The 22,834-nt window shown below is 45.5% G+C and overlaps 1 protein-coding gene across 1 annotated transcript; it reads right to left on the bottom strand.

The window, feature by feature from the left end:
* Positions 1 to 639: 639 nt before the first annotated feature.
* Positions 640 to 14,116, bottom strand: DYNLT2B (dynein light chain Tctex-type 2B). The gene is made up of 5 exons (XM_063916507.1): positions 13,883 to 14,116; positions 10,949 to 11,082; positions 10,721 to 10,790; positions 3,732 to 3,795; positions 640 to 815 (listed from the first exon to the last, which is right to left on the bottom strand). Exons 1-5 carry the CDS (start codon positions 13,936 to 13,938, stop codon positions 768 to 770), a joined length of 372 nt encoding a protein of 123 aa, XP_063772577.1. The 5' UTR covers positions 13,939 to 14,116; the 3' UTR covers positions 640 to 767.
* Between the last annotated feature and the right edge of the window lie 8,718 nt (positions 14,117 to 22,834).

Genomic DNA, 22,834 nt, shown 5'->3' with positions numbered 1-22,834 from the left:
TCGGGATCCTAGCACCGGTATGCTGAGCGCCGGGATACCGACAGCTGGCATATCCAGTGCCACCCGTGCTGAAGAGGACAGTCCCAGTTGAGAGGAATACTAAAGTATAAATCAAAAACAAACCAGAACATGAAACTGCACATTTGAAGATGTTGCAATCCTTGCCCTGTGAATCATAGCCTTTGTGTTAGGTACTTAAGATCTCCTGATTGAGTTCTCCTCCTCCACAGATCTTCCCCCCACTCAGCATAGTCATCCCATCTCTGTGTTGTACTGTGTCACACCGCATTGCAGGTTAATAATTGTACAACATTTATAAACAGCTGCATGGTTTTTTTTCATACCTGCAGCACAAAGGGGCAAACAAATTCTGGAGTTGCTTTTTCTATTACTGCGTTACAATGTCTTCCAGTGATTAGGAAATGGTCTGGTGTTATTACTATCATTAAAGCAGACTAACGAGTGCTTGTTTTGACACAGAATCATATCAAAAGTGATGAGCTTGTAAATGTGGTCATCTGCAATTAGTATTTTATATTTCAAGTTTATCAACGATGGTGCCACACCAAAAATGAAAATGTACATTTGTATACAGAAAATAAATGTATTTTTATTACATATTTTCACACATTTAATTAAAATGATACAACAATGTATTTATTTACACCAATATATTTATGCATTTCTTATTGTGTGAAGAAAATGCATCATAATATTTGTGCTGACAGTAAGGTAGTAATATCACATGTAAATAATTGCGTGTCTTCTTAATAGTAGAAACATCCAAATGCAGCAACAACACAAAAAAGATATTCCTAAAAAGATAAAAGAAAAGAGTTATATGGGGCAATATCTAATATGTATAAGAAGATGATCTATGAAGAAATGATCTATACCTACATATCTATAGTCAATTTAGAGACTATAGAAACTTCACTGTAAAAACGAGTACTGCGGTGTCTATATTATGTATCTAGGCCAAGGATGTCCAGTTACAGGTATTTCACCACCTACACTGACTGCACCGTCACTGGTAGCTGTTTACTCCACTGGGACAATATTCAAAGAATATCTTTTGTTGGGCATTGGTTAAACCCATTATTGAACATTCAAATCTATCTGAATTACATATATCACAAAACAACATTTTGTTATTACAGAGCTAAATGATATACAGTACATGATAAACTACAATGTTTACTAGGTCTATGTGCCATTCTCTCTGTTTTACCCCTTTACTTACCGGTATTAGCTTTATAAACGTGCTTAAATAAGTGGAGCATCCCGTGGTTTTAGTGTACTTATATATGACCATTTGTTTATAAATTAAAAGTTTATACAACACAACTGAGAAAACACCCAATGCTAAACTGCCCGTGTACTGCCTGCTACTTTTTATGTGTGTATATAAGCATAACCAGTGCACTGTTTTACTATCATTAAAAAACACTCCTGGAGTACCATCTTTCTCTAAAAATTCCAGTAAATGGGAAGCACAGTGGCATTTTGGTTAGCAAATATGCCACCCACTCCCCATGGGTCCACTTGTATAAACCCGTACTTTAGTAAATATACCCCTAGGGCCAGTTCTACCATTAGATAATAGGGATATGGGGGTGTAATTATTTCAATTCATATTCACTGAAGTAGGCTATGCAGCCTTCTTACAGATCTAGCTGCCAGTTTCTGTTCCTCAGTGTCAGTTATAGGCTGGGAGTGTGGCACTGTGACTTCATGGCACAGCACCATGCTCCCAGCTTGAAAATACACAGCACTGATACCTTCCCCTACCCGTCTCACAGGACACATGGCAAGAAGGAGGGATGGCACCAAGAGGGCTCCCACCAGCCCTGGTAGAGAGGTCTAGGAGTTATCAGAGATTGTAACAGTTATGGCTCTGCAAACTGTATATTATACAGGTTGAGTATCTCTTATCCAAAATTCTAAATCCCACATTTTTTGGTCCCTGTATTAAATAAAATACTTGCCTTTTGTGGGATAGCTGGTCCGGCTATCTCTAGCAAGAGCCCAGGCTTGCTGACCTGGGAAAAATGCCTATTATCCGGGATTTCCTCAGATTGAATTGGTAAGTGTGTGTGGGAGAGTACTGGGCACTGTAATATCTGTATGAATCAAGTAATCTTTCAGCATATGTAAATAAAACGGCCCACAAAAACATGCAATGTTTTTTTGTCTTTAAATGTGTTGTTTTACTGATTACTTTCAAGTTATTTTTCCATGTAGAAAATGTCACATGTTGGTGCTTTGTAAATTGTTAGAAATTATACCAACTCCAACTGGAGACTGGAAGTGATGATCAGATGGACAGTCCTTTCACAAGTGCATAAATGCATGTGTTTTTTTTGTTTTTTAACTGTGTGCATTGTAAGTTATAAGCATTATTTATATTTATTATTATTATTTATATTTATTATTTCCTGTGTTATGACTAATGCTTGTCATGGATGTTTTAATTTGCATCCTTGTAAATGTAAGAGCCCTTCCATACATCCATAAAAATGCATAATTAGCCTAAGTTCTAGTGATAGATATAAACATTATTAGCTGGAGTCATAATGTTAATAGGTTTACTGTATATTTAAAGCGATATCTGTATTTTATTAATCTGTAATTGCAATTGCCTTTGCTTTTAAAAGGATACAAGTTCCAAGACCCACATTTTTTGTTGCATTATCAGATTAACATTTACAATAATGTTTTTCACAGACACGTTTACAAACAGTGGTATAACATAGTCACAGTAACTCAATCTATTACAGGAACATCAGAAAGCTAGAATTATTTTATGGATATCATTTGTTATATATTTGCCTAAATAAGTAACTAACCGGAATGGTGTGATATTGTACTTCCATGTTTGGAACCATTTTACCTTTTGTCCTATAACTCTATGGTGTATATTCAATTGAAGTCGGATCCATTCCGACATTAATTTGTCGGAATGGATCCGACCTGGGCTATTCAATGCAATCTCAATTCGACTTTAAAAAAAGTCGAATTGAGATGCGGGAGCTGAGTGGGGGGAGAGCCGCGGGCAGACAGGGGAGAGTAGCGCTACAGCAGCATAGCCGGAGGATGTGTCACAGCCGCCGCTCACGGCAGTGTCACCCGGCTCCAGCAAGCGAGGTCTCGCTTGCTGGTGCCGGGTGGGTGCTGCTGTGAGCGGCGGCTGTGACATCCTCCGGCTACGCTGCCCACTGCTGTAGCGCTGCTCTCCCCCACCTGTCTCCTGCTCTCTCCCGTGTGCCCGCGGCTCCCCCAGTCTCCCCCCCCCCCCCCGTGTCCTCCTTTCCCCCGTCTCTGCTCCCGCATCTCATTTTGACTTTTTTTAAAGTCGAATTGAGATGGTCGAAAAGGAGGCCAAAACCGTTTTCGACACAAGCACGCGGATTGGCAGCTATTCCGCCGATCCACATGCTTTTCGACAAGTCGAATTCCGCGACTTGTCGAATAATTTGGTGTTAAATTGAATAGGTCGGAACCCCTTCTGACCTAAAAAAGTCGAAAACTGCCGTCTTTCCGACAGACGGCAGCTTTCGACTTCAATTGAATACGTCTAAATCCATAACAGTAAAAGTATATTATTTTATTTTTGCAGATTTTTTTTCTTCATGTCTGCAGCAGTATAATATATGTCATTATGTAGCTACATCGTATTGAATCTATTTATGTATGGCTGTAACTGAGAAGTTATGACATATAAAGCTTACATTCATGAAAACATCTTCAGCATAGTTATCAGTATCAGCATCCCAGAAGCATCTGGCAGCCATTCTGCAGGTAGAGAATAAACTGGTTAAGCGTGTGGTTTTACAGGAGCAAAGTGGCGGGATGATGCACTGTATGGGGTTCCACCATTACTTTTTGCGAATTACCAGTCTATTCTTTGACTCCAAACAGGCATATATGTTCATTAAAGTGTGTTTTTAGTTACCAGGGCCGAATTAAAGAGCCTTGTTTGTAACAAGAACCAATGTTTGGAGGCCAGGACTCACTGTTCCCCCTAGTCCCCAAAAAAGGAACAATGTCTGAACTTCAGTGCACAATGTGTTTATGTATGGTTACCACATCTGAGCCATGGGGCAATATTCAATTAGCTGAGGTAATTTACTGTAGCTAATTAACCTCACTGGGGCTAACCAAATAACCCTGCAGCCGGCACTGATCAGGGATTTGTTATGCCTGCCTCAGGCAAGTGAAATCAAATCCCTGATAACCATGCAGTTTTTTACCTAACGCACCGCGAAAACACACAGGTCTCTCTTTTCACGGATTCTATGTAATTTTACCAAAAAAATATAAATGGTCTGGATTTGGGGGGGGGTCATTCCGAGTTGTTCGCACGTAGCAACTTTTTGCTGCTCGTGCAATCACTAGACGCCGCCTATGGGGGAGTGTATTTTTGCATAGCAGGGCTGCGAATGCTTGTGCAGCACTGCTATGCTAAAAAAGTTTCCTGTAAAAGAAGACCAGAGAAAGCGTTACTTACCCTGTGCGATGCAGGTCCCGGAATTGACGTCAGACATCCGCCCTCCAAACGCCTGGACACGCCTGCGTTGGACTCACCACTCCCCGAAAACCGTGAGTTGCCGCCTGGTTCCGCCTTCCTCCTGTCAATCTTCTTGCGGTCGCCGCTGCGATTACTTTCTTCGCTAGCGGCGTCGCTGCCTGGTGATGGCCGTCGCCGAGCAATGATGCGCCAGCGCAATGCGGCCGCCACGCATGCGCAGTTCTGACCCAAACACACGGCTGCAAAGAAGCGCAGCGTGTGATCGGGTCGGAATGCCCCCTCAGGACATTAAACTTGCTACATCGTTACCCCTTTGGGCTTTGGACTAACATAACCATAAGACCGGAAAAGGTCGAAAACTACTTAAGAACGTTACTTACACTTGTTCGGGTTTTGACATTGCACCCGATTACAGAGACTTACCTGGCTACTTGTTTGTTTAACTTATATAGTACTGTTGGTTTATATTTTATTTTGTTGGATAAAATAAGTACTAAGATTTATTAATTAAATCACTGGTTAATTATTTTGCTTTTTACATGCTCATCAGATGTTGCATTTCTTTTAATAAGGAAGGAAAAATAAGATTTTACTCACCGGTAAATCTATTTCTAGTAGTCCGTAGTGGATGCTCGGGACTCCGTAAGGACCATGGGGAATAGACGGGCTCCGCAGGAGACTGGGCACTCTAAGAAAGATTTAGTACTACTGGTGTGCACTGGCTCCTCCCTCTATGCCCCTCCTCCAGACCTCAGTTAAGGAAACTGTGCCTGGAAGAGCTGACATTACAAGGAAAGGATTTTGGAATCCAGGGTAAGACTCATACCAGCCACACCAATCACACCGTATAACTCGTGATAAACTTACCCAGTTAACAGTATGAACAACAAACAAGCATCACTCAACTGATGCCACATAACATAACCCTTTAGTAAGCAATAACTATATACACGTATTGCAGAAAGTCCGCACTTGGGACGGGCGCCCAGCATCCACTACGGACTACGAGATATAGATTTACCGGTGAGTAAAATCTTATTTTCTCTAACGTCCTAGTGGATGCTGGGGACTCCGTAAGGACCATGGGGATTATACCAAAGCTCCCAAACGGGCGGGAGAGTGCGGATGACTCTGCAGCACCGAATGGGCAAACTCAAGGTCCTCCTCAGCCAGGATATCAAACTTGTAGAACTTTGCAAATGTGTTTGAACCCGACCAAGTAGCAGCTTGGCAAAGCTGTAATGCCGAGACCCCTCGGGCAGCCGCCCAAGAAGAGCCCACCTTTCTTGTGGAATGGGCTTTCACTGATTTTGGATGCGGCAATCCAGCCGCAGAATGAGCCTGCTGAATCGTGCCACAGATCCAGCGAGCAATAGTTTGCTTTGAAGCAGGAGCACCCAGCTTGTTGGATGCATACAGGACAAACAGCGAGTCAGTCTTCCTGACTCCAGCCGTTCTGGTCACATAAATCTTCAAAGCCCGGACTACGTCAAGCAACTTGGAATCCTCCAAGTCACAAGTAGCCGCAGGCACCACAATAGGTTGGTTCAAATGAAAGGATGACACCACCTTTGGCAGAAATTGCGGACGAGTCCGCAATTCTGCCCTATCCATATGGAAATCCAGATAGGGGCTTTTACATGACAAAGCCGCCAATTCTGACACACGCCTTGCCGAAGCTAAGGCCAACAGCATGACCACTTTCCACGTGAGATACTTTAGCTCCACTGTCTTAAGTGGCTCACACCAGTGGGATTTCAGGAAACTCAACACCACGTTAAGATCCCAAGGTGCCACTGGTGGCACAAAAGGGGGCTGAATATGCAGCACTCCCGTAACAAACGTCTGAACCTCAGGCAGAGAAGCCAGTTCTTTTTGGAAGAAAATGGATAGGGCCGAAATCTGGATCTTTATGGACCCTAATTTTAGGCCCATAGTCACTCCTGACTGTAGGAAGTGCAGGAATCGACCCAGCTGGAATTCCTCTGTAGGGGCCTTCCTGGCCTCACACCAAGCAACATATTTTCGTATACGGTGATAATGCTTTGCTGTCACGTCCTTCCTAGCCTTTATCAGCGTAGGAATAACTTCATCCGGAATGCCTTTTTCCGCTAGGATCCGGCGTTCAACCGCCATGCCGTTAAACGCAGCCGCGGTAAGTTTTGGAACAGACAGGGCCCTTGTTGTAACAGGTCCTGTCTGAGAGGCAGAGGCCATGGGTCCTCTGTGAGCATTTCTTGCAATTCCGGGTACCAAGTCCTTCTTGGCCAATCCGGAACAATGAGTATTGTTCTCACTCCTCTTTTTCTTACAATTCTCAGCACCTTTGGTATGAGAGGAAGAGGAGGAAACACATAGACCGACTGGAACACCCACGGTGTTACTAGTGCGTCCACAGCCATCGCCTGAGGGTCCCTTGACCTGGCGCAATACCTTTTTAGCTTTTTGTTGAGACGGGACGCCAGCATGTCCACCTGTGGCAGTTCCCATCGATTTGCTATCTGCGTGAAGACTTCTTGATGAAGTCCCCACTCTCCCGGGTGGAGGTCGTGCCTGCTGAGGAAGTCTGCTTCCCAGTTGTCCACTCCCGGAATGAACACTGCTGACATGTGCTAGTACGTGATTCTCCACCCAACGAAGAATCCTGGTGGCTTCTGCCATTGCCACCCTGCTTCTTGTGCCGCCCTGGCGGTTTACATGGGCCACTGCAGTGATGTTGTCTGACTGAATCAGCACTGGTTGGTTTCGAAGCAGAGGCTCCGCTTGACTCAGGGCGTTGTATATGGCCCTTAGTTCCAGGATATTGATGTGCAGATAAGTCTCCTGACTTGACCACAGCCCCTGGAAGTTTCTTCCTTGAGTGACTGCCCCCCATCCTCGGAGGCTTGCATCCGTGGTCACCAGGACCCAGTCCTGTATGCCGAACCTGCGGCCCTCGAGGAGGTGAGCACTTTGCAGCCACCACAGAAGAGACACCCTGGCCCTGGGGGACAGGGTGATCAGCCGATGCATCTGAAGATGCGATCCGGACCACTTGTCCAACAGATCCCACTGAAAGATACTCGCATGGAACCTGCCGAAAGGAATGGCTTCGTATGACGCCACCATCTTTCCCAGGACTCGCGTGCAGTGATGCACCGATACCTGTTTTGGTTTTAGGAGGCCTCTGACCAGAGTCACGAGCTCCTGAGCCTTCTCCTCCGGGAGAAACACCTTTTTCTGGTTTGTGTCCAGAATCATGCCCAGGAAGGGCAGACGCGTCCTAGGAAGCAGCTGCGACTTTGGAATATTCAGAATCCAGCCGTGCTGTAGCAACACTTCCTGAGAGAGTGCTATGCTGATCAGCAACCGCTCCCTGGACCTCGCCTTTATGAGGAGATCGTCCAAGTATGGGATAATTGTAACCCCTTGCTTCCGAAGGAGCACCATCATTTCCGCCATCACCTTGGTAAATATTCTCGGTGCCGTGGACAGGCCAAACGGCAACGTCTGGAATTGGTAATGACAGTCCTGTACCACAAACCTGAGGTACTCCTGATGAGGTGGATAAATGGGGACATGCAAGTACGCATCCTTGATGTCCAGAGACACCATAAAATCCCCTTCCTCTAGGCTTGCAATGACCGCCCTGAGCGATTCCATCTTGAACTTGAATTTCTTCAGATAAATATTCAGGGATTTTAAATTCAAAATGGGTCTGACCGAACCGTCCGGTTTCGGTACCACAAACATGGTGGAATAGTAACCCCCTCCCTGTTGAAGGAGGGGTACCTTCACTACCACCTGCTGGAGATATAGCTTGTGAATTGCTGCCAACACTACCTCCCTTTTCCTGGGGGAAGCTGGCAAGGCCGATTTTAGGTAACGGTGAGGGGGCGTCACCTCGAATTCCAGCTTGTATCCTTGAGACACAATTTGTATAGCCCAAGGATCCACCCGTGAGCAAACCCACTGGTGGCTGAAATTTCGGAGACGCGCCCCCACCGCTCCTGGCTCCGGCTATGGAGCCCCAGCGTCATGCGGTGGGTTTAGTGGAAGCCGGGGAGGACTTTTGTTCCTGGGAACTAGCTACATGGTGCAGCTTTTTTCTTCTACCCCTGCCTCTGGCAAGAAAGGATGCACCTCTGACTTTCTTGCTTTTCTGTGAACGAAAGGACTGCATTTGGTAATACGGTGCTTTCTTTGGCTGTGAGGGAATATATGGCAAGAAATTTGACTTCCCAGCCGTAGCCGTGGAAACTAGGTCCGAGAGACCGTCCCCAAACAATTCCTCACCCTTATAAGGCAACACCTCCACGTGTTTTTTAGAGTCGGCATCACATGTCCATTGCAGAGTCCATAAGACCCTTCTGGCAGAAATCGACATTGCGTTTATTCTAGAGACCAGCAGGCAAATGTCCCTCTGGGCATCCCGCATATATAGGACAGCGTCTTTGATATGTCCTAGGGTCAGTAAAATAGTCTCCCTGTCCAGGGTATCTAACTCCTCAGACAGAGTATCCGTCCATGCTGCTACAGCACTACACATCCAGGCCGCAGCAATTGCTGGCCTCAGAAGAGTACCAGAATGTGTATAAACAGACTTCCCACGCTTTTTCACATAACTCATTTAATTCATGTGAAGGGGGAAAAGTCACTTCTTGCTTTTTCTCCCCAAACATATAAACCCTCTTGCCAGGGACAGGGTTTTCCTCCGATATGTGCAATACATCCTTCATTGCTATAATCATGTATCGGATGGCTTTAGTCATTTTAGGCTGCAACTTTGCCTCATCCTCATCGACACTGGAGTCAGAATCCATGTCGACATCTGTGTCAACCAACTGGGATAGTGGGCGCTTTTGAGACCCTGACGGCCTCTGAGCTGTAGAATCAGACACGGGTTGAGACCCTGACTGATTATCCAACCTTTTATGCAAGGAGCTTACGTTATCATTTAACACCTTCCACATATCTATCCAATCAGGTGTCGGCGCCGTCGGCGGCGACACCACATTCACTTGTTCTGCCTCCACGTAACCGTCCTCGTCAAACATGTCGACACAAACGTACCGACACACCGCACACACACACACAGGGAATGCTCTAATTGAGGACAGGACCCCACAAGGCCTTTTGGGGAGACAGAGAGAGAGTATGCCAGCACACACCCCAGCGCTATATAACCCAGGGATTACACAGTAACTTAGTGTTTACCCAGTAGCTGCTGTTTATGATAATTTGCGCCTAAATTTATGTGCCCCCCCTCTCTTTTTACCCTTTTTCTACCTTGATACTGCAGGGGAGAGCCTGGGGAGCTTCCTCTCAGCGGAGCTGTGAAGAGAAAATGGCGCTGGTTAGTGCTGAGGAAGAAGGCCCCGCCCCCTCAGCGGCGGGCTTCTGTCCCGGGTCTGTGTAATAAAATGGCGGGGGCTCGTACATATATACAGTGCCCAGCTGTATATATGTGTCTTTTTGCCAAGAGGTATCCTAATTGCTACCCAGGGCGCCCCCCCTGCGCCCTGCACCCTACAGTGACCGGAGTGTGTGGGTAGTGTGGGCGCAATGGCGCACAGCTGCAGTGCTGTGCGCTACCTCATGTGAAGACAGGAGTCTTCTGCCGCCGATTTCGATGTCTTCTTGCTTCTGCCGGCTTCTGACTTCTGGCTCTGCGAGGGGGACGGCGGCGCGGCTCCGGGAACGGACGACCAAGGTTAAGATCCTGTGTTCGAACCCTCTGGAGCTAATGGTGTCCAGTAGCCTAAGAAGCGCAACCTAGCCGCAGTTAGTAGGTTTGCTTCTCTCCCCTCAGTCCCACGTAGCAGAGAGTCTGTTGCCAGCAGAAGCTCTCTGAAAATAAGAAAACCTAACTAAAATACTTTCTTATTAGCAAGCTCAGGAGAGCTCACTAAAAGCACCCAGCTCTGGCCGGGCGCAGATTCTAACTGAGGTCTGGAGGAGGGGCATAGAGGGAGGAGCCAGTGCACACCAGGTAGTACTAAATCTTTCTTTAGAGTGCCCAGTCTCCTGCGGAGCCCGTCTATTCCCCATGGTCCTTACGGAGTCCCCAGCATCCACTAGGACGTTAGAGAAATAATGATAGAATGATTCTGACAAAATCCCATAATGACTGACGTGCAACATCTATTAACAATTTTCTACTACTAAGCACTACAATTTTATGACACGTAACATATAGACATTACTTACTTCACGCCTTCTCCTCTTTGTTCACCAATCACAACTTGCACCACTATTTTGTATCTATCGAAACCCAATTCTGTGAGAAGAAAATTATCACATTATCTACAACTAAGCATCATATATTCAAACCTTCATTGTTACACAAACTATAAGCAAATATTTAAATAAAAGAATATTGTGTATTGTATAATTACGGGTAAAATACATTACATGCTGCTTTTCCCTTATTGTTACCTTTCAGTTGATCTTTTATAGTTTCTGACAAAAAACGGGTCAATTGTGGAATCTCTTCAGGTATATACTGTTTACTTTTGAGTTCTTTCTTCAGCACAGATTGAATGCAATCCTTTACTATTGCAGTTCTAAATCTAATAAGAAAGGAAATCTAGTATAATTAGAAAATGAGAAAAAACACCAAACCCAACCTCTAAGAATACAATTTTAGAATATATGTCATATAACCACTCTCAGTCATCTTTTGAGAGTCGTATTTGCAACCTAGAAGACTGGCGAAGTATGTATTAAAAATGTCAAAAGATACACTTGGGGGTATCCAATTAGCCGTGAAAATCAGGGTTTTTTTGTTGCAATTTGCTTTCTTTAATCACAGATTCCCCCCCCCCCCCCCCCACCATCCAATTACTTTACATGAAAAAAACAAACAGTTTTTCTAGCAAAAATGCATTGAATCCGTGAAATTTAGCCAAACTATGCACTTCTGCATAATTTTTCAAGTAAAAAATGGTCACTTATCTGGGATATGGCTCTGCCTGCCTAAGTGCCGGCATCAGGGAATAAAGTGTCGGCTATTGGGGGCAAACCAATTAGCCGTGGTGCTAATTGGATACCCCCAACTGTGTAAACATCACTGAAGATTCTACTTTAGAATCACCCTCCCATAAAACAAGTCTTTTTTTTTTTTGTCAGCCTCTTTTTATGAATTCGCACCTAAAGAACATTGAGTTTTACATTTGGAAAAGTACCTCTAGAAATGCAGAAGATACGCTGCATAATGTGGTCCGCATAAGAAGTATATGCAGGGACAGATTAACAATGGGGCGGATGGAGCTCCAGCTATAACCTCCACATAAAAATAGTCTCATCATCATGGTAGCATGAACAGAGCCGGCCCTAACCAATATGATGCCCTAGGCAACATTTTGGCTGGTGCCCCCTAGCACCGCCACTAGTTCTGCAGGAGATGCCTGGCATGAGTCAGCTGGCAGCTCTGCTAACGTCGGGCGCCTTTTGTTTATGAAAATGCATCTTATTTGCATTGCTATGTGACTAGGTCGCACAAGCAGCTTCTGCTGATTAAAATGATATGCAGCATGCCTATATTCTGTGTGCGACTGCGGCTGTATCTGCATATGAAATGCTACATTACAGTGATTTCCAGGAATACACTGCAACGTAGCATTTCGCATGCAGATACTGCCGCAGTCACATACAGAATATAGGCATGCCGCATATCATTTTAATCAGCAGAAGCTGCTGGTGCCCCTAAGCATACCAAATGCCCTAGGCAATTGCCTAGTTTGCCTATGCCTAAGGCCGGCTCTGAGCATGAAGATGACCTGTACCTAGCTGGCCACGAAGTCAGCCATAAATTATAAGTACTAAAATTGTTTTTCTAGTCTTTTCACAAAAGTATGCAATTTTTTTATTTTTATATATTAGTGAGATAGTGGGATTGAAAGTGAAAGGGATGTACACGCCCACGTGGCTCTTACCACACCCATACAGCATTGGTCACAGCTCCTCCACTTTTCAGTATAGGCCATTCAACATTTTCAGGGTAAGGCCCATGTGACTTAATTCGGCCCTGATTATATGACTAGGCTCGAACTCTGGCAGCTAGCGTTGGGATAAAATTCTATCCTTCTGAGTAATGTGGCCATGTCTCCTACCATACAAATCTTAATATATGAACCCTCTACACCTGACATTTTTGTTCTGCCCTGCAAAACTGGACATCCTGGTATGCTCACACTGTACTTTATAAGTAATGGCCAAGTCCTTCCACTGGCTGGTGCGGACGTCTGATGTCCTGTAAATATGTACCACCTTCCTCTGTAACCTACAGTTTGCACTATAGGTTAGCACTGCACCTCAGGTATTTTACCTGTGACTTTGGGATCACTCTGTTAACACAACAATAAAAAAGCATTATAACTTATCTTCACTGAGAACCACTCTATTCATAACTATATAAATTTGACCTAATATATAACACCATATTATACTTTTAAATGTACTTATGTGAATGTTCCAGTACGAGTCTCCTGCAGTGCATGCACATGTCATACTGTATATTGAGGAAGATGTATAAGGCCTCTTTCGCAGCCCCTGACCCTGTGGGTGCTCAATAATACATATCGCTGGTACAATTGCATATTGCAACGAGTTAATATCAGACAGCACTGAATATGCAATTAAGGCTACATGGGTCCCTTAAAGAATGGAGAATTGCTGAAGTTGCCCATAGCAACCAATCAGGAGGCTACATACATCCTCCCTACTGTCCCTAAAAGGGATGCAGTTAAAATGCCAGCTGTTGGGATCCTTGCGTTCAGGATACTGATGCCGAAATCCAGACAACCCACTATGCCGGAAGCTGGAATTCCGGCGCAGCAGGGCTATTCCCACTTGTGGGAGTCTGCAGTGTGGCGAGCGCGGCGAGCTCACAAGGGGACTCCTAATGCTCACCCCACTGCCGGCATTCTGGCAGGCAGGATGCTGCTGTCGGGATATTGACAGCCGACATCCGGCCCGTCGGGGTAAGGTATGTAAACCCCCTGAAACACTGGGTCTGTTACATTAGGCATGAATGACCAACTATAAGGATTCAGATCTTTGGAATTTTTCATTTAATCATTTACACGATAGAATCACATGCAAAGTCGGATTTCTTGAGCTAGAAAATGTAAAGGCTGAGCGACTCATCACTCTGCAGGTGCCGGCACAGCATATTACTGCTAACACGGGACAGTCTTGTGTTTGGGATCGTTCAATGGTATACGTAAAATGTCACCCGTAGTAGCACACCCGTGTTTCAACATTTGGCATTTGCAGAAACCATATACAATAAAGCCGTATATGAAGCAGAAAACCCTCTCTGTCCCCCACATACGTTGTACATAGCGGGTGACCTGCTGGAACACTTACTTGTGCTGGAAGTTAGGCCGGATAGTGTATGAATTATTATCTCCGCTCTCCCCCATAGCTGGGCTGCAGCCGCTGCAGGGACTAAGGACACAACCTGTCAGAACACCACCGGCGTGCCCGTCACCATGGTAACCATTGCGGCCATCATCACTTCCGGTGTGTAAGACACTTCCTGTTTCGGAGCGCAGCAAAGTGAATTGTATGTCATGTGGCAGTGCCACTGCCGCCTATCGGTGGCCGTTATCAGGCTTATATAGTAACCAATGTCAGTATGTACGAGGAATATTCCTAATATTTGGTTGATTTCTGCGAATATGTTACCGCAATTCACGACCATGGCAGACTTTGTAAATGCCATTAAATATTTTTGGGCAAGTCAATTATCCGTGAAGTTCTGCGGTAGCTTCACGTGTTCCTGTAGCAATTATGGGAATGATAAAGGGGTCTATTCATGAAGCATTGAAATGTGTGGAGAAGTGAGCCAGAGGAGAAGTTGCCCATGGCAACCAATCAGCTGCATACCCTCCAACTGTACCTTTTTAATAGGTACAGTACCTTTTTTTTATGGTCTGTACCTATTTTTGGCTCTCCAAACTTCCATTGAAAGTATAGGAAAAGGGGCGTGACCACGCCCCCCTTTGTCCGTGGCCACGCCCCTTTTTTCTAATTTGTACCGATTTTTGTGTGGAGGGTATGCAGCTGCTACATTTAGTACAAATAATTTTAAAGAATGCACTTTATAAATGTTACCTCAACACTGGTTGACACTTCTCCACTCTTTTCACTGCTTCATGAATAGACAACAAAATCCATAATTTTTGCTCTTACCTCTGTTTAAACTTAAATTTCTCTAGCAATCGTAAGGGAAATTGGGGAATCTAGGGGGTAATTCCAAGTTGATCGCAGCAGGATATTTTTTAGCAGTTGGGCAAAACCATGTGCACTGCAGGGGGGGGCAGATATAACATTTGCAGAGAGAGTTAGATTTGGGTGGGTTATTTTGTTTCTGTGCAGGGTAAATACTGGCTGCTTTATTTTTACATTGCAATTGATTGCAGATTGAACTCACCACACCCAAATCTATCTCTCTCTGCACATGTTATATCTGCCCCCCCTGCAGTGCACATGGTTTTGCCCAACTGCTAAAAAATTTCCTGCTGCGATCAACTTGGAATTACCCCCCTAGTACGATGGTTATAGACGGGGTCCAAAGGAGCCGATGCACTTTAAATTTCTTCACTGGGTGTGCTGGCTCCTTCCCTCTGCCCCCTCCCACAGGCAGTTCAGAAAAAAGTGCCCTCAGGAGAGGATGCACATCTCTGAGCTCCAGAGTGGTAAAGTGCATTTTTACTGTTTGGAGTTTGCAGGGAACTCCCAGACTACCCCCAGGCTTGCACAAATCCTTACAGCGCAACCATCCACCTCTATTGTTTCTTTTTTGTTCTGAGCTCCAGAGTGTTTTCTTCAATTTCTTTTTAATGTTTGTTATTTTCGGTATGCTGTTTGGGCAACAGCATATCTGCACCGTGGGAGTTAGAGGGGGCCGTCACCAGCCTTGCGAGATGCAGAGCCGCTTCCCCGCTGCAGGACCATCGTGCTGAGGGGTTGTTGTTCAGCGGGACAGTGCGCCTTTGCTGTCACAATCGTAGCACGATGAACAACCCTAACACTGTCTGAAGGTGACGTCTGTGGTGAGTACAAACCGGGGGCCCTGGTTCAAAGTGCGTCTGAACGTGGACTCGGCATACGGGACCCTCCTGGAGGGGAGGGGTCCCGCTAGGGTCCCCCGTGTAGACTGGCTGACGATCGCTTCAACTGGCACTTGTTTGATGTTTTCAAGCAAACAGGAAACATTGCCAGTATAAATAATCATTGTAGCTCCATTGCCATTGGAGGGGGCGGAACTACTTCAGAGCCGGACCAGAGGCATTTTGGCGCCTTCCTCTGCTGGAAAACTGGTACAGGGTGTAGCAAAGGGGGAGAGCCGCTATTGTACACTATCTGGGTCCTCTACAGGACAGACTTTATTAGTGTATACTGTCATATAGTTAGCTGTCAGCCTCACTGGGGCTATGCAGCTAGGGGTGTGCTGGTGTCCTTCTCTCTGTGTGTCTCCTCTCACATACAGTAAGGGCAGGTTTGAGATATATTACTGTCTGTGTGTATGTTATTGTGCTTACTGTGAAACATGGGTAAACACAAGCTGTGCAGTGTATGTCACACTAGATTCTCACCAGTATCATCTGATTCTGTTTCTTGTGAACAATGCAGCCAATATTCACAAATCAGTGAAGGGGCTGGAGGAGAGGGTGCAGGGCCCGCATGGCTAGGGTCTCTGAAAAATATGATGTCTGATATGTCATCCCAGCTCACTGCTAATGTTCAGAAAACTGAGCTGTTGCAGATTTAGCTACTAGGGCAGATGTTACACAGCCCCCCTCCTCTCATGCAGAACCTCAAAAGCGTAGTATGCCTGCTCTACTATCTGACACAGATGAGGATATACAGGAGGATGGGGAGGACTTGGACCCCGTTAGTGGGGATACCGATTCTGCTCAGGGTGTTGAGCCTCTAGTTCTGGCTATACTGGAAAAGCTCCCTCTAGAGGACACTGCATCACAGCAGTTGTTTTTCTTTACACAAAACAAGCCTAATTTCACTTTCCCTGATTCTGCAGAGTTAGATGACCTATTCAAGTTGGCCTGGAAAAATCCAGACAAAAAATTTAAAGTGTCAAAAAAGTTTTTGCGCACTTTCCCATTTGCTCCTGAAGGTAGGACATTTTGTGAGGAATCCCCGGGGGTTGATGTATCAGTCTCTCGACTGTCCAAAAAGGCGGTGCTGCCTGCCCCGGGCTCCTTTACCATAAAGGATCCCGGGGATAGGAAAAGAGAAACTACACTCAAATCTATTTACATGGCAGCAGGTGTATCGCAAAGGCCGGTCATTGCGGGTTGCTGGATGACCCATGCCATTCATTCATGGGCCACTCAAATTCAGGAGGGCCTCTCCGGGGCTATACCCCTGGTCACTATGGTGACCCTTCGAAAGCACATTCAGGACGCTACACGCGTCCTCTGTGATTCCCTCAAGGAGATGGGGAACATTAATGCCAGGACCTCTGCCTTGTCAGTGTCGGCGCACAGGGCCTTGTGGTTGCGTCAGTGGATAGCAGACACAGAATCCAAACGCAGGGAAATGGCTCTTTGGGGTTAAATTGGATACATGGATTTCCAAAGTTACCGCTGGGAAATCCACGTTTCTCCCCTCTGGGGCCCCGCTGGTGAGATGTTTCTACCCGAGGCCATCTGTACAGTCCTTTCAGTCGGATTGGCCTCGGAGGGCTTGGTACGCGGATCTTCTGGACATGTCCATCGAAGACCCTTGGCCTCTACCTCTCAGAAAAGCTCTTCAACAAGGACCATTCATCTACCCGGACTTACGGCAACTTCGTTTGACGGCATGGAGGTTGAGCGGAACATCCTAGCTCACAATGGCCTTTCCAAAAAGGTTATTGCTACCATGGTTCAGGCCATGAAACCTGTGACGTCAAAACACTATCATCATATCTGGAGAAGTTATGTCTCTTGGTGCCAGGAATGCACATATTCGCCTGCGGAGTTCCACTTGGGACGTTTCTTACATTTCCTGCAGGCTGCTGTGGATAAGGCTTACATCTGGGTTCCTTAAAGGTCCAGATTTCAGCTCTCTCCATTTTCTTCAAGAAGAAATTGGAAGAACTGCAAGTTCAGACCTTCTTGAAGAGGGTACTCCAACTACAACCTCCTTTTGTGCCGCCTACGGCACCCTGGGATTTAAATGTAGTGTTGGAATTTCTACAGTCCTAGTTTGAACCTCTGCTGACAGTAGAAGACAAGTACCTCACGTGAAAGACAGTGATGTTACTGGCCCTGGCTTCTGCTAGACGTATCTCAGAATTGGGGGCCTTATCGTGTAAAAGTCCATACTTGGCCTTTTACGAGGACAGAACGGAGCTCTGGACTAGACAGCAGTTCTTGCTGAATGTTGTCTCAGCGTTTCACCAGAATCAACCTATAGTGGTTCCGTCTAGTTCTGATACTTCTGCTCCTCCAGAGGCATTGGATGCTGTGCGGACTTTGAAAATCTATGTCAAGTGCACAGCTCTCATCAGAAAGATGAATTCCTTGTTTGTGCTCTATGATGCGCAGAAAAAAGGTTGTCCTGCTTCGAAGCAGTCCATTGCTCATTGGATTAGGCTTACTATGCAACAGGCCTATGTGTCGGCAGCCTTACCTGTTCCACAGTCTCTGAAAGCCCACTCTACAAGATCAGTGGGCTCTTCCTGGGCGGTTGCCCGTGGAGTCTCAGCCTTGCAACTATGCCGAGCTGCTACCTGGTTGGGGAAGAACACCTTTGTGAAGTTCTACAAATTTGATACCCTGACCAAAGAGGATACCTAGTTTGGGCAGGCGGTGCTGCAGCAGTTTTAGCACGTTCCCGCCCGTTCTGGAAGCTTTGGGACGTCCCCATCGTACTAGATTCCCCAATATCTCTTATGGATGCTAGAGAAAATAAGATTTTAATTACCTACCTGTAAATCCTTTTCTCGTAGTCCACAAGGGATATTGGGTGCCCGCCTCAGTGCGTTGACTTTTCTGCAGGTTCTCTTTTTTTATGTGGTTACCTGTTCAGCTGCTGCTGCTGTTGTTGTTCCTAGCCATTGCTGGTCATTGTATGTTAGTGGTGTGCTGGTTTATAAATCTCACCACTCTTTGTTGTCATATTTCCTTCTCTCATATATGTCCTTTCTCCTCTGGGCACTTTTTACCTATAACTGCCTGTGGGAGGGGGCATAGAGGGGAGGAGCCAGCACACCTAGTGAAGATATTTAAAGTGCACTGGCTCCTTTGGACCCCGTCTATACCCATCGTACTAGATTCCCCCAATATCCCTCATGAACTACGAGAAAAGGATTTACCGGTAGGTAGTTAAGATCCTATTTTTTCCAGAAGCATTATTAAATAATTCTAGAAACTTTACCTATGCATGCCTCCCAACATGACCCTCTCCAGGAGGGACAAATGCTCTGCCTCTGGACTTTTCACTTAATTTATGATTACTGGCACATGTTTTGAACAGGTTGATGGATAAGAAAGGTGTTTCAGCACAGGTGTTAGCAATCATAAATTAAGATGAAAGTCCAGGAGCAGAGCATTCTGGGGCAGATGTCTTAAGCCTGGAGAAGTGATAAAGCAATGATAAGTGGAAGGTGATAACGCACCAGTCAATCAGCGCCAATATTTAAATTGACAGCTAGAAGCTGATTGGCCGGTGCATTATCACCTTCCACTTATCACCGCTGTATCACTTCTCCAGGCTTAAAACTTCTGCCTCTACAGGCTTAATACATAATGCCCCTTCTGGAGAGGTTCATGTTGGGAGGTATGCCTATGTGGCAACAAAACTAGGTTTGTGTATAAAGAAATATTGGGAAATCATTGATCTCCAGGGGTTGATATTTCACTTTATATAGAGTTGGATGCAGGAAATTCAATATATCGGAGCCAATGTAGCCTACTGGAGAGGGGGCATGGCCAAAACTGCAGTAGATTTACATACATTTAACATGTCACATTTCAAGTCCTTTTCTTACCTCTATAAGATCCCCCTCATGCCTGTTTATTGCCATCAGATCTGATCCTCTAATGAGAGACTGCACCTTTATATGTATCTAGCCAGATACCCCTTTATATGCCATCAGATAGGGAAAACCCCCTCCTAGTGTGCCACAGAGGAGGCGGAGCAGCACAAATACTATGGGGCTAATTCAGACCTGATCACTAGGGTGGTTTTTTTGCATCCCTGCGATCAGGTAGTCGCTGCCTACAGGGGGAGGGGGAAATCGTTGTACAGGGGTGCGATCGCATGTGCAGGAGAGCTGCACAAACAGAAGTTTGTGCAGTCTCTGCACAGCCCAGGACTTACTCTTCCAGTGCGACGATCGGGGCCGGAGCTGATGTCAGAAACCCTACCTTCAAACGCCTGCCCCGCCTGCGTTTCTGCGGACATTCCTTAAAAACGGTCAGTTGCCACCCACAAACGGCCTCTTCCTGTCAGCCACCTTGCGATCGCCCGTGCGATCGCTTTTCACACACCATACCGTCGCTGCCCGGCGATCCCCGTCCCTGCGGACCAATGCGTCTGCGCACTGCAGTGCGTATGCATGCGCAGTTCAGACCTGATTGAAGTATGTACGAAAACGCAGCCTATTGATCAGGTCTGAGTTAGGCCTTATATCTTCCGGGATTGACAAGCTTCCTGACAATTCTTTTAATTCCTGGACTGTCTGGAGGAATCCCTGATGAGTTCTAATCCTAAATGTAGGTGTTATTACCTTAGGAATAGTTTTACTTGTGCCATTCCCTGTCCCTACTTAGAGTGTTCATTTTATAACAGTGCCCAGTCAGAGGTTGCCGAATCATAGCCCTGGACACTGGCTCTGCCACTTCTACACTCTGTCAGCATACAAAGTGGAGGATTAAATGGGATAGGAAGATGAGCTGTAACTAGACATTTTAGTGTCCTGTGCCAAAAGAGAACTGGTCCACCCCTCTCAACTAAAATAGGGACAGTTGTGCGCAGCAAAATATAGGGGCATGGCTTCCTGGGAAAGGAGCGTGGTCACAAAATAATACCAATTCATATTACGCCTCACAGCAGTTCCCATTATTCAAATTACACCACACAGTAGTGCCACTTATATACATTACGCCAGGTAGAGCCCCCTTTTACACAATTCTCCAAGTAGAGCCCCCTTTTACATAAACCTCCAGGCAGAGCCCCCTATTACGCCAGACAGAGCCCCCATTTACACATTACTTCAGGCAGAGACCCTTATTACGCCAGGCAGAGCCCCCTTTTACACATTATGCCAGGCAGAGCCCCCTTTTATACATTATGCCAGGCAGAGCCCCCTTTTATACATTACTCCAGGCAGAGCCCCTGTTACAATATGCTGGGGGAAGGGTGTGTGTGTGTGTGTGTGTGTGTGTGTGTGTGTGTGTGTGTGTGCTAGGTTACTTACATTGCGGCGGAGCAAACACTGCAGTTCTTCAGATACTGCGAACACAGAAGGGGAAGCCAGGAGGGGCAGAGCGTACCAAGGGACAGGAAGCTGCAGCACTGCCTGGCTACCTTTGTGAGAAGTAGCCAGGTACTGCAGCTACCTAGTGGTGTTTGGAGAAAGGAGAACACTGCATTCCATCATAAAACCTCATACCATCTGTGAAACACAGTTTGGGCCTGTTTTGATGCATCTGGCCCAGGACGACTTGCCATGATTGATGGGACAATGAATTCTGAATTATACCAGAATATTCTAAAGGAAAATATCAGGACATCTATCCATGAACTGCATTTCAAGAGAACGTGGGTCATGCAGCACGACAACAACCCAAAGCACACAAGTCATTCAGCCAAAGAATGGTTAAAGAAGAAGAAATGTAAGCTTTGGAATGGCCAAGTCAAAGTCCTGGCCTTAATCCAAACAAAATGTTGTGGAAGGACCTGAAATGAGCAGTTCATGGGAGTAAACCCAACAACATAACAGAGTTGAAGCTGTTTTGTACAGAGGAATCAACAATTACCGGAAACATTTTCACGCAGTTATTGCTGCACAAGGGGGACATACTGTACCAGATACTGAAAGCAAAGGGTAACATATATTTGCTACTCACAGATATGTGATATTGGATCATTTCCTCAATAAAACATGAGTATGTAATTTTTTTGCCTCACTTGTTCGATTTGGTTGTCTTTATCTACTTTTGACTTCTGAGGTAATCTTAGGCCAAATTTCAGCAGAAATATAGAACATTGTGAAGGGTTCACAAACTTTCAAGCACCACTGTACATATATATATATATATATATATATATATATATAGCAATAAACACAGTGGCGTAAGTTCTTACCAGTTGCCCGGAGGCAAGATAAATATTGGTCCCCCTATATATATATATATATATATATATAAGCAGAAAGAAATCAGCGGCACTCCAGGGTTTAGTCAATCAAAGTGAGTGTATTCAAAGCATCACAAGATACATAAGTAAACCGACGTTTCGGGGCCCATCGCCCCTTCTTCAAGGTGTATGTGATGTGTGTGTTAGAAGCTTACCTTATAAACCGTGAAACCCCGCCAACCACACGTGAGGACGGACGCCGCCGGCCACTCTGTCTCCCTCGCGCTCCCTGGACTTCCGGGTTCCGCTCTGGGTGACGTCACGCTTCCTAGCGTCGGGTTGCTATGGCAGCAGCCGGCGCATAGGATCGCGCTGGCCGGGGCTGTCAGAATCAAAATAAGTGAACAATGAGTAAAAAAGTGGCGCACCCGTGCACAAAATGTCTGTGTTAAAATACAGTAGTGAAATCTTTTATAAGACATAGACATAGAGGTAGTGGCATTACATGGGGGTGTGATATGTATAAAACATATGAAACATATGGAACAATGGTTCTTTAATGCTAGGGGGCCGTGGTAGCCTAACTAAGGGAGGTGCTGATGGCCACAGGATCCATGTTGTGATCACCTCACCCAGGTATTAGAGGGGTGGAATCCAATTTAGTATCACCATAAATATAGGGTATCTATCAGCCTACATAGTGATTCCCTTGATCTAAGGACAACCAATAATACTCTATATTATATAATATAGGGGTTCAGTAAACAATAATCTAAAGTCCAACATAGTACATCCATCTGTATTCGGTACCACATTAGTGCAGAGAGTTCCATGCGATGTTCTCATTTAAGCCCATGGGGCTTATGGTGTTAAGTTTAAAAATCCATCTTGCTTCAAGCGTGAGGAGTTTACCCCCTCTATCTCCTCCTCGGATGGTATCTGGTACTTGATCTATGAGGATATGTTTAAGTGAGCTTAATGGGTGTCTCTTCTCAGCGAAGTGCC

This window comes from Pseudophryne corroboree, chromosome 4, assembly GCF_028390025.1.
Source record: "Pseudophryne corroboree isolate aPseCor3 chromosome 4, aPseCor3.hap2, whole genome shotgun sequence".
NCBI lineage: Eukaryota > Metazoa > Chordata > Amphibia > Anura > Myobatrachidae > Pseudophryne > Pseudophryne corroboree.
Note: the sequence above shows the minus strand (reverse complement) of the source record. Positions and strands in the feature narration are given on the sequence as shown.

What these genes read in the sequence shown, in the direction of transcription:
- DYNLT2B (XM_063916507.1), bottom strand. Translation starts at nt 13,938, where the DNA reads ATGGGGGAGAGCGGAGATAATAATTCATACACTATCCGGCCTAACTTC. An exon ending in CGGCCTAACTTCCAGCACAA is followed by an intron (nt 11,083 to 13,882) that starts GTAAGTGTTCCA and finishes CTTTCTTATTAG; the next exon opens with ATTTAGAACTGCAATAGTAA. An exon ending in CAAAGAGGAGAAGGCGTGAA is followed by an intron (nt 3,796 to 10,720) that starts GTAAGTAATGTC and finishes CTCTACCTGCAG; the next exon opens with AATGGCTGCCAGATGCTTCT.